This window comes from Cydia splendana, chromosome 15 (assembly GCF_910591565.1).
Source record: "Cydia splendana chromosome 15, ilCydSple1.2, whole genome shotgun sequence".
Classification (NCBI taxonomy): Eukaryota; Metazoa; Arthropoda; class Insecta; order Lepidoptera; family Tortricidae; genus Cydia; species Cydia splendana.
This window is the reverse complement of record NC_085974.1, coordinates 1,819,795-1,830,902: the sequence shown is the minus strand read 5'-3', so window position 1 is coordinate 1,830,902 and position 11,108 is coordinate 1,819,795. Positions and strand designations below refer to the sequence as shown.

At 38.3% G+C, this 11,108-nt stretch overlaps 2 protein-coding genes across 2 annotated transcripts; one reads left to right on the top strand and one right to left on the bottom strand.

Annotated features, from left to right (window-relative positions):
* Positions 1 to 1,162: 1,162 nt before the first annotated feature.
* On the bottom strand, positions 1,163 to 5,016 carry LOC134797397 (tyrosine-protein phosphatase non-receptor type 13-like). Its single transcript, XM_063769619.1, has 2 exons — positions 4,822 to 5,016; positions 1,163 to 4,442 (listed from the first exon to the last, which is right to left on the bottom strand). Exon 2 carries the CDS (start codon positions 4,438 to 4,440, stop codon positions 1,270 to 1,272), a length of 3,171 nt encoding a protein of 1,056 aa, XP_063625689.1. The 5' UTR covers positions 4,441 to 4,442; positions 4,822 to 5,016; the 3' UTR covers positions 1,163 to 1,269.
* Positions 5,017 to 5,572: 556 nt separating this feature from the next.
* LOC134797445 (vesicle transport through interaction with t-SNAREs homolog 1A) lies at positions 5,573 to 10,219 on the top strand. Its single transcript, XM_063769685.1, has 5 exons — positions 5,573 to 5,772; positions 5,864 to 5,922; positions 7,126 to 7,243; positions 7,745 to 7,947; positions 8,585 to 10,219. Exons 1-5 carry the CDS (start codon positions 5,679 to 5,681, stop codon positions 8,732 to 8,734), a joined length of 624 nt encoding a protein of 207 aa, XP_063625755.1. The 5' UTR covers positions 5,573 to 5,678; the 3' UTR covers positions 8,735 to 10,219.
* The last annotated feature ends 889 nt before the right edge of the window (positions 10,220 to 11,108 follow it).

The window sequence follows — 11,108 nt, the reverse complement described above, 5'->3', positions numbered from 1 at the left end:
GCCAGTTCCGGGTCTTCTGGATAACGTCTGATCTACGCGGAATCTCTGGAAGACACGTTGAACCGATGACTTCGATAGGTTGAGTTGTCGAGCCACTGCACGTTGACTAAGCCCTCCCTGCAATAGGGCAACTGCTTGGCCGGCTTCAGTCGAGGTAGTATCCATTTTTCTCCAGTTTTTCCAGGTTCAGGCGATGAGAGTAGTGTTCAGGAAGACGTACCAATCACGAATGATGCATAAACAATGATAATGACTGTTTTTATACCTAATGATAAGTGGTCAATTAGTGCATGCGCTAATGAGGCAGTTGGAGGGGGGTGATTTCCAGGCCCATATTTTGCACAATATCCATCCCCACTCCTGAATATTGATGTCATTTGATAGGGCAGAAAATTATCTACCACGTGGTATTTAAATTATCATGATCGAGGTTACAGTTTTTACACAAATTGAAAAAATGTTGAAAATGCTGGGGTGGTCCGATTTCTTTGCAGAGTGTAGTTGTTTGTTACACGAATATAGGTAGGTACATGTTAATTCATGGGAGAACCTACATAAGTTACATAACAGTTTCCTAAAATCTTGCTACTGAGCATTGAAACCAAATCAGATTCTTAAATTTTACATTGTGTGGCGATGTCATACCGGCAGCGTGGGAAGGAGGAATAAATGTGTTACATAATTTATTCAAATTTTCATTATTATTCAACGACATTTATACGTAAAACTGCGTTGGTTAGTCTGTCGCATTGTTAAAGTTAGGTACCTACTTAATTCTTGACTGGTGCAAACCATTCGCTGCACTTGGATTTTAAACTTTTTGCGTAGAGAGAGTTCGCATACGACATCATGAATAAGAATTGTTTTCAATGTTTCAAACAATTATGATGGGCCATCAGCACGCACTGCTGATACTGAATTAGCATCTTTGTGAAGTTAGTAAATGCGTGCTCTTGGGTACGCCGGAACAAATTTGATTCGTATTGCATTCATTTTTTAAGCAGCGATCGATTTTAAGTTTCTATTTAGTAGATGTATTGTCAACTAGTCTAAAGTCTAGCTATTTAAGCGTTACTATGAACTTTACGATACCTATTAATAGCTATTAATAAAGTTTCGTAACAGTTTTTTGTTTAGGTTGGTAAAGAAAATAAAGGTATCATAAAAATAAATGGCATTTATTAATTTGTCTCCTTAAATCTATTGATAACATTCAATAATACGTATTAAATACTTGTATCTTACATTGTCCTATAAATAGGTAAAAGTTCATAAAAATATCTGATCCTCATCTGAATCTCCAGTACCGTATATAAAATGTCTTTTAACAACATTATCGTCCGCTATTGCACTCTCGGTGGGGTTGTTCTTGCAAGGGGTGACTGGGTATCTGACAGGGCCTAGCCATCTCCTCCCAAGGCCATAGTTTCTTGGCAGCGCTACGTTTTTCGAGGAAGAACTTTTCACAGACTTATCTAAACTGTCCACAGATGACTGGATGGATTGTAATGAGTTTTTCATATGGTTATCTAAGTCTAAATTGACATCAGCGGGTATACTCATGCTTAGCGGTCTTCGTTTTGGTCTACCATTAGGTATTTGACCTCTCCAAGTGTTAAACTTCGTGCCTTTTTTCTGGGGAGTACTTTCTTGGGAAGAGTAATTTCCTATGTCAGATTCTTCGTACACTTTTATCTCCGAGAAACATTTTTGCAGGTTACTTTTTATGGGAGTGTTCTGCCGGCTCGCCTTGTCCTGCATTCGACTTATTACTTTCTCTTTCGTTAGTTTTATTAAAGCGTAAATTGTCTTTAAAGCTTCTTCGTTAAGTAATTCATCGTCTGTTATGTCTCCATCCAGAGCAACTGTGCTATTTGCAATTTCTTTACCCACTCTTGGTTTTTCCGACATACCCGTAATATCAAACTTTAACTCCATTGTGGAATTCTTCTTCAAGTTTTGTAGAACAATTAATTCTACGACTTTCGGTGCCGATTGTAGCATTGCTAATGCTTTATCGTACTTTACGTTGAGTAAAGTTTGTCCGTTAACTGATATAATTTGGTCCCCTGGAAGAAGTTTTCTACATAAATCAGCTGGGCCACCAGTAGTGATAGATTTAATGTAAACATTGCCATCAGAGCCTTCAGCCACTTGCAATCCCAAGGCGTTCATTTGATCCCTTTCTAAACTAGCTGTTACAAAAATTCTTTCACCTTGAACACATTCCATATTATCTAACTTTTCGAATAGGGAAGTGTTCATGCAAGAATCATTACTGACTGCATTGTAGTTGAATGCATCAGGGTAGACCTTAGGGGATTCAAGTACATAAGCAGTTGCTGTATGCGTCAGCTCTTGATGATATTGTCTTTCTGGCAACAGTTTCATACTATTCACATTGCAATGCTGCCTCAGTTCTAAGTCATCTGAATCACTCTGTGTCGTCGTTACTTCGCAATCTGCTCTGACGCAACTTTCTGGTCTGCGATTTGGTTTGTCTACAACTGACTTCATTCCATTGAATACTCGTGTGCCCATTTTGACTCCACGCCTTCGTGGTAAGCTACAGCTTTCGGATGAGGAGAATCCGTCATTGGACGTGTTTCCTTGGTTGGAGCAATTCGTCAAATTTTCTTCACTAGGTTGCGGAGAGAGTATCCTTCTTAACAATTCTTCTGTGTTAGGTTTCGCGTTTTCCTTATCCTGAGTCTTCTTTTCTCCAAAAATATCTACTCTAAACCTCCGTTTAACGGGTCTCCTGGTTCTTAATTGGTTTCTTACAGCCAAGTTATAACTGTCTTCGTAATTGCTGCATTCAGCTTTCTTGGGAGTGCCATCCTTATTCAAAGGGCAGCTCAGTTCGTCCGATAAATAATTGATGAAGTCCTCTTTTGCATACAACTTTAAATATAACCTGTGATGCAATGATGCCAGCCAGAATGTAAAGTAACTTTTATTGTCGGTCATTTTTAACTTGTATTTAACGCCGATTTTGGATAGGCCTGAGTGTGAGTTAGGCATTATGTATAGGCTCTTTTTGTTGTAATAGAATGTGTGTATATGATGCCACGGCAGGCTCTGTAGGACTATGCGGTTGGTCATCCCTGGTTCATCAGAAATGTGGTTGCTTCTTGAGTAAAGGGTCACGCCTCTTGGTCCAATAGAGAGCCACACATCGCGACAGAATCCATCTCTAGTCGCCCATATAGCTGAGTAAAAATGCGCTCCATAGTCCCTGAATGTCTGTGCTAGTGTAATGAAGTTTATTATCGCTTTATTCCTGTCCAATCCTCTTCTAGATTCATGTGCCCTTTTCATCTTTAACTTGACATCTGCCATGTCATCAGTAATGGCAGTTTCTGGCAGATAATGTTCAAGTAAAAAATAATCAGCCGAGCCATGTTCTCTATATGAGAACTCTCCAAACTCTATGTGTAAAGCATACCCTGCTAATAATATGAGATTCTGCATCACAGAAGTTAATTGCCCCTCCACAGTTGCTCTTCTTAGTTGTAAATATACTCTGTGTCTCCATTCCCCACCTTGGATATTCCTAGCTATGTTTGTGGGTAAGAAGAACTTGATTCTCAGGAACACTGTTAAGGCAATTTCTTCTTCAACAAACTTCTTCTTGTTACCAGTCTTATGCCAGGCTTCAGGGGCAATTTTCTTTATTTTATAATCGTCTGGTAGGAAGACAAAGTCACCACCTATCAGGATGGCAATGCCCAGCATAAAATTGTGCTCATACTTCTCACTGTGAACCAGTGCTTCAAAAAGTTGTCCAGCCGTTACCACATTAGGATCACAAAGGATCTCCACCTTTTGCCCATTAAGGAGAACTACAGTTATGACCCGCTTCTCCGAGATTGCTGAGACAGTCAAATCCATATGTTTGGCAGGCTGAGAGGCCCGAACTATAAACTCTGGGCCTACACATCCATCTTTCCCTTTACTGACTCCTTCTGCTTTGTATAATCTTGAAGCAGCTCTTTGAACGGGTTTTCCTCTCCTAAAATTTGTTGGTTGTTTTCTGATACCTTTGTCCACACCAATAGAAGATAAAGATACTGCATTATTAGAGATATTTGGTTGTTCTAATGGGCTTTTTCCTATTTCTAAAGTGGAATGAGCATTAGACAGACCACCCATTCTCGCATTGTCAAATAATTGGAAAATTGAATTTCTATTATGCTTGGATACTCTACAGCTTGGAAAGGGTTCCCTTTCATCGGGGGATTTGATGAGATCGACATAGCTACGTGGACGGATACTAACTTTTAAATCAGTATTTGTACTTGCTTCATGGGTTTTAGAATATCTAGACTTAGTATCTATGGAATGTGCTTTTTCTCGGCTGTCTATAATTGGGCTTAGGCCTATGGAAGCGGCTGAACAGGAACTACGACCCGAGTCTTCGTCGCAGCTTCGAAGCATGGCTGAAATTAAAAAAAAAAACAAGTATTATAATATAGAAATATTCCTTCAAATCAAACAATATTTGACAATATGATCATTAACAATCTACAAAAACAGTCAAATAACGTAAACACATGTTAAATAGACCTTACCGATCATTACTGCCCCCACCTAAGCATAATGGATGAGAGATTTCCATAAATGGTCATTATCACATAGACGTCTAATAAATATTCAAGTTCTTCAAGTCACATAACTTCTGGTAGGGAAAGTACGTGAGAAATTCTTAATGAACTTGCCTTAAATTGTTAACCCAATTAAAATGACTTATAAGCTAAAAATGCGAACAGTACATGAATAACAGATATTTGAAAACATAAATCAGGAACAATAACTTACCTGATTTTTTAAATATTTCTAACGCCGATGATTCATTGTTCCACTAAAACTTCACATGTTCTTCACGGGAGTCGTTTCCTTTCACTTTCATTATCATTAAAATTAACCATTTCACATAAACATCGAAAAGTTGTCGGTTTAGTTTGATTTTGTTGATAAAGCAAATTACAAAGCGTTCAACACTTGTCGCGTGCACTTGCTGACTTGCTCGACTCGCTCGCTAGGTAGGTGGTGCTTTGCTTTGGTTGCGTGCGAAATGAAATGCATACAATAGAGCCGTGGGAAAGAACAAGACAGGGCAACTGTTGATTTTTGAACATGTTTTAAACCTATATTAAAGAAATATAAATCTGAGCTTATAAAACAGACAAATTAGTGCTTTTTTGATGCATAATTATTGAAAACATTTTTCTAATTCTAAAAATTCATACTTTTCAGTTTTTTTAATCTAAAAAAAGTGTCAAAATGATGATGCAGTATCTAAACGCAATTTCAAATAGTGTTACCAGCTTTATGTTTTTCTAACATTTAGTGATCATTTTATTAAAAACAAAATTTGAAATTAAAGTATTGACTTTAAACATAGTGTTATTTGTTTTAATATCACGATGAAATATACGAACAGTTCCGTCTTGAAGTGAAATGTTTAATTTGTAATTTATTGGTGTAAGTTTACTTTTGTTTGTTTACTTTTATTCGTAGTATTATACATGTTTTTTTAAGTTTGGTGTAGCAACTTTAGTATTCAGCTGTCATGATGTGTTCGACGATGGTGTATTTGTATTGCTGCAATTCCTGAAAATTAATCTAAATTTATAAATACGGGTTTCTAATTTTAATAAGAAGCTTGGGTAAATATGGCTACGTTAATTCAATCTTACGAACAACAGTATTCAGTGCTTACTGCGGACATAACGTCTAAAATTGGACGACTGAAGTCAGGCCACGAAGGTATGTTTTGAAAATATCGTGTGAAATAGCATTGTAATTATGTATACATGTTTATATTCTCCAGAGATTGATTATATTGATTGTATTTTAGATAATCGCGATCAGCTGACACGGGAAATTCAAGCAAATTTCGAGGAAGCGAATGATCTTGTGAGTATAAATAGAATTGTATGTTTTTATCTCTGTGTGCATTTTACTTTCACGCAGCCTCATGATTTGCGGGCAATAACCTACTTCAGGTTAATAGTCATGGCACAAATTTCCTTGCATTAATCAGCAATTACTTGAGCTAAATGTACAGTGTAAAATACTGAATTTGGAACTTTTTACTATAGTTGGTCAAACTAATTTGTCAGTCAGTAAGAACAAGGAAAACTATACTCATTCTTATCTTTTGGATGCTAGTACTAGTGTAAGACAAAGATAGTATGATTCTCTCAGTCTATGATTGAAATGGGACAGTCCATCGACAAACTATATTAATGTTTATACAATTTTTGGCTGAAAACTATGTAACAATTTAAGTTTTAACCCTTCAGAGGACATAGTTCATTTTTGAGTTGCTGGAAACCTAACTTTGGAAATTTAAAAATAACATCATCCTTTATTTAACCTTTTCTTGATACCACTATTTAATATGAAATATAAACTTGCCCAAAAACATGTGAATATAATCTGAATTTCCTGTAACTGGCATAATTATTATTACATTTTCTAAGTGGTAATATGCAAACATATAACATATTAAAAATGCATATAGCTTACTTTAAATTGGTACCATAAAACCAGAATTTTAAGAGAAACCCAGGAGGATATAACTAGAAATGCAACCGATAGATACCGGATACCGGATGTTCGGCCTGACCATTGGCCGAATATTCGGTATCCAGCCGCCGATTATTCGGCCTGTGGAACTATACCTACTTTTCGGTTCTTCAGGTGCGCATTGTGCGGGTTTTGACCTGTTTTGTAGTGAACGTTCGCGTGGACTAATTTCTAGGTACGAAATGAGTGCCATGGAAGTGAGTGGAATGTTTAAATTGTTTTAAAATAATAAAGAGTAAGATTATGACCATGACTGTTTCTTAAATCCAATTTGTTTACTCCGAAATCAAGCAAAGCGACTATCCGGTATCCGGCCGGATAGTCCGGTTATGTTAAAATAACGGCCGGATAGGCCGGATACCGGATAGTAACCGAATATGTGGTGCATCTCTAGATATAACCCTGGCCGCAAGTGACTGTTAATTTAGTCACGTCTCTCATCTTAACATGTTCCCAGTTGCATCCACCACTATTGCTTCGGAGGCGAGTGTCTGCTAGTTAATTTACCCACACATTTTGTGCTTATAGCTTGAGCAGCTGGAGCTAGAGTCTCGCGGCAGCGCCGGCTCGCGTGTCGCCGCGTATCGGGCAGAATTACAGCGCGTTCGCGATGAGTACCGCTCTGTCACCAACAATGCTGGAGGGTGTAAGTATTCATTTTCACTTGTCGTACTCGTAAAGTTCGTCTTTAGACCGCGTGTAGACTGCATAAAATCACTTTTAATGCTCTACTGCTTAAAGTAAAATTGTCTATATAGACAATACAATACAAATATTCTTTATTGTACACTAAACAAAGGAAGCAGTACAAACTAAGCATATAAATTAAACATACTATTACTATGGCAGGGAGCTAGTTTCCGCCCATGCTCTAGTTTTTGTCCACTTGATAGATAAGCAAGTAATATATTCCATTTTTATTTTGCTACTTGCGAAATATAATTTTTATATAGTTTTATATTGTTAAGAGATTAAGGATTGCAATCAGTCCAAATTTGGGCAGCAATGTAGGTTTATATTCAAATTTCGTCAAGTGGACGAAAACTAGCACAATGACCCTATGTTTGCACTGAACTACTATTTTGTCACGAATTTAAATACTATAAACACCATCAATCACACTATTATTTATTTATTTATTTTTCAGACACTGACGCAGAGGAAAACTTCGACGACTGGACATCAAACGACCAGCGACAGAAACTCCTGGACAACACGGAGCGGCTAGAACGAACAGGGAAAACTCTCACTGAGGGCTACAGGGTGGTCTTAGAGACGGAGCAGATTGGAGCCGCTGTGCTTCAAGACTTAAGTCTGCAAAGGGAGACTATTGAGCGGTCTAGAGGAAGGGTAAGACTACCTCTTATCTTCTTATAACTACTATCGGAAAGAGAGTACCCCGGGGTATGGTGTGGGTAGACTGCAATGAAAACTCGCGCGACAAGTTACTTCGTGATTCGTGAATGTGCCAAAATATAATTAATGGGTCCAAGTGGACTGGTCAGAATTCGTGTTGACACACAATTTCATTGACTTTTTTCCCTTAAATTAAATTTGGCGTACTTACGTAATTCCGCTGATAATAGGGAATATTACATGCTTTGCCGCCAGAGTGCAGCATTAGCACAAACTTATCCATAGGTTAACTTATAACTACGCCGCAAACAATTTTTTGACAAGTTTTCACAGGTTTTTCTTATATTGTCTTGTTTGTGTGTTTACGATTAAAAATAATTATTTTCTATTGTAATATAATAAATATGGCATTGATGCATCAAGGAGGTTTGTTTACTGTTTGTGCTAGTGGCGCTCTCTACGCAGAGTTTTGCGTAGTATTCCCTATTGACAAGACATTAAGTTTAGGCTCATTCGAAAGATCTCGAAAATTGGTACACATATAAATGGAAAGAAGTACAGTCATCAACAAAATTGTGTATCGACATTATTTTTTGAATTATTGACAGTAAATTGTAACTTTTATTTGCAGCTCCGTGAAACAGACGAGCAGCTAAACCGGTCCTCGCGCCTGATGAACTCCATGATAATGAGGGCGCTGCAAGACCGCTTCGTGCTGGTTATGGTCTTCCTTGTACTCGGTGTGTTGTTGTGCATCAGCCTCTATTTCTATGTCACGTAGCCGTCTGTAACACGTTCACTGTGGTAGGGGGTCGAAAGACCCCATGCAAAGTATGGTTAATTACGAGTTACACTAATTGCCGCAGCGAGGGTGCCTTCGACTGCCAAAGATGTCAACTGACGCGCGCGGCTACTCCACAATACACAGAATAAGTAATAGTACTACGGTACAGAAAGGACACTTCCTACAAAACCGAAGTTTGACAGCGGTTCAGGGTCGAATCATGATATCCCTTTCTAACTTATGGCACTATCCCTTTCGGCTATTTAGGGTTGTCAAAATTCATGTAATCGTGGTCGTGCATGCAAAGGGACGTCAAGTTGTGTCAACCCTAATAATTGCTCGGAGCAATGCTGAGCCGAACGGAGCCGAGTTTGCCCGAAGTCAGGAGTGTCTCCAAACTGCCCAATAACAACTTTCGTACAAACAGCAACACTTAATTGTCCATCGGTGGACCTAATGCCTTTCGTAATAAGGTCCATCGATAACCAGTTAATAGTCTGGGCACTCTGGGCGATGGTACATTCCGACAAGGTTCACGATGACGCGCTGCGCACGATAGGCGTGGCGTTCAAAGGGGTATATCTCGCGACCGCTTTAGATTTGAAATGAGGAAAGGTGACATGATAGGAGGTAAACTGCCCCCGGCACCTACGCTGATATTTAACCTTTTGAACGCCAAACGGCGCATCCATTTGCCGTGCCACTGACGCCACTGGGGTAAAATTTAATTTTGTGAATAAATAATGCAGTAGATTTTCATCAAAAAACGATTGATGTCAAATGCCGTCTTTGGCGTCGTTGTCACGATTTTTCGTTGACGTCAATTGCCGTTTGTGGCGTTCAAAAGGCTAAATAGCCTAACCAAGCCCATCTACAAAACCAACAAATTCGTTACTTTATACACTTATATACCTAAAATTTTTAAAGTAACTTCTTAACCTTTTGAACGCCAAACGGCGCATCCATTTGCCGTGCCACTGACGCCACGGGGGTAAAATTTAGTTTTGTGAATAAATAATACCAACCTAAGTGGGGTGCTTTTCAGTAGATTTTCTTCAAAAAACGATCGACGTCAAATGGCGTCTTTGGGGTCGTTGTCACGATTTTGCGTTGACGTCAATTGCCGTCTGTGGCGTTCAAAAGGTTAATATTATTTGCTATTTCTAACGGACTCTTTGCAGATCTTGTTGCTTTGTACAATCATCTACATTTATACATATGCTATTAGAAACATCCTATCGCATCCAGGTAAATAGATGGTTTAAAATTCGCGTGTTTATGGATTATGATAAAAATGTATCAGACAACAAAGCGAAGAAAAAAAAATGTATCCCGTTCATGCCTGGTAGTGCAAAAAACTATAATATGCATTATATTCCGCAAAAAGTGAAATTTTGTAGCTTTATGTTAGTGATATTTATTTAGCTTGTTTCAAACAATTCTGTCCTTCTCGTAGCTTAATTTATTCATAGTTTTTATAAGTATATACAGTAGAGTCCGGTTATAACGACGCCCAAGGGACCGCTGATATTACGTCGTACTAACCAGACGTCGTACAAAACGAACTGCCAATTTTAATATATTTTTTTAATCAAAATAATTACATCATTTTGTATTCATTAATACTTATGCGATAATCAAAGGAAAAAACATTTCTTTTAAAATATGTATTTATTTACGTTAGTATATTACGACACCTTGTCTTAAATGGAGAGCCTTGTGTGTTTAGAAGAAGCCACTTTTCAAGGTACCTACGCGTACTCACTCGTCATCCGCAAATTACTCGAATCCCGTAAAATATAAAATCGTAATTCTTGGGGATCTAATCAAGATGACGTTGTTTTATCACACAGTTCCTATGGCCACCTCCTGTGTCCATCATCAGATCAGCTCGAAGGTACTTACCTACCAAAATATGTATTGCATTGTCACCCAACTTACATAATTATGTATGTTAAGTTTAAGCTCAATTGAATAATGGGAATTGGGTTTTATTTAGTTTGCAAAATTACGAAAAGTCACATGACTATTTCATCTTGCTCCGTATATGCAAAAGGGGGAGCGGAGTTGGGTGCGCGGGACGGAGTAAGCTTCTTACCAACAATTTATTTGTAAAAACTACGTCGCTCGTCGTTGTAACTAGGGTTGCCAGATGGTCGGGATTTGGCGGGATTCTCCCGATTTTTAGCATGTGTTCCCGATTCCCGACGAAGCGAAAATTGTCCCGAAAAACAGCTTCACGTTATAAAACAATAATTTCAAGTTCCGAACTGTTGAGCGAGCGAGCGACCCGCGTCGAGCCGCTCGCCGCAGAGAATTTTTGTTTGTTTGTTCAAGATCAGACGAGCAGCTGACGTAGTGCCAATAATGT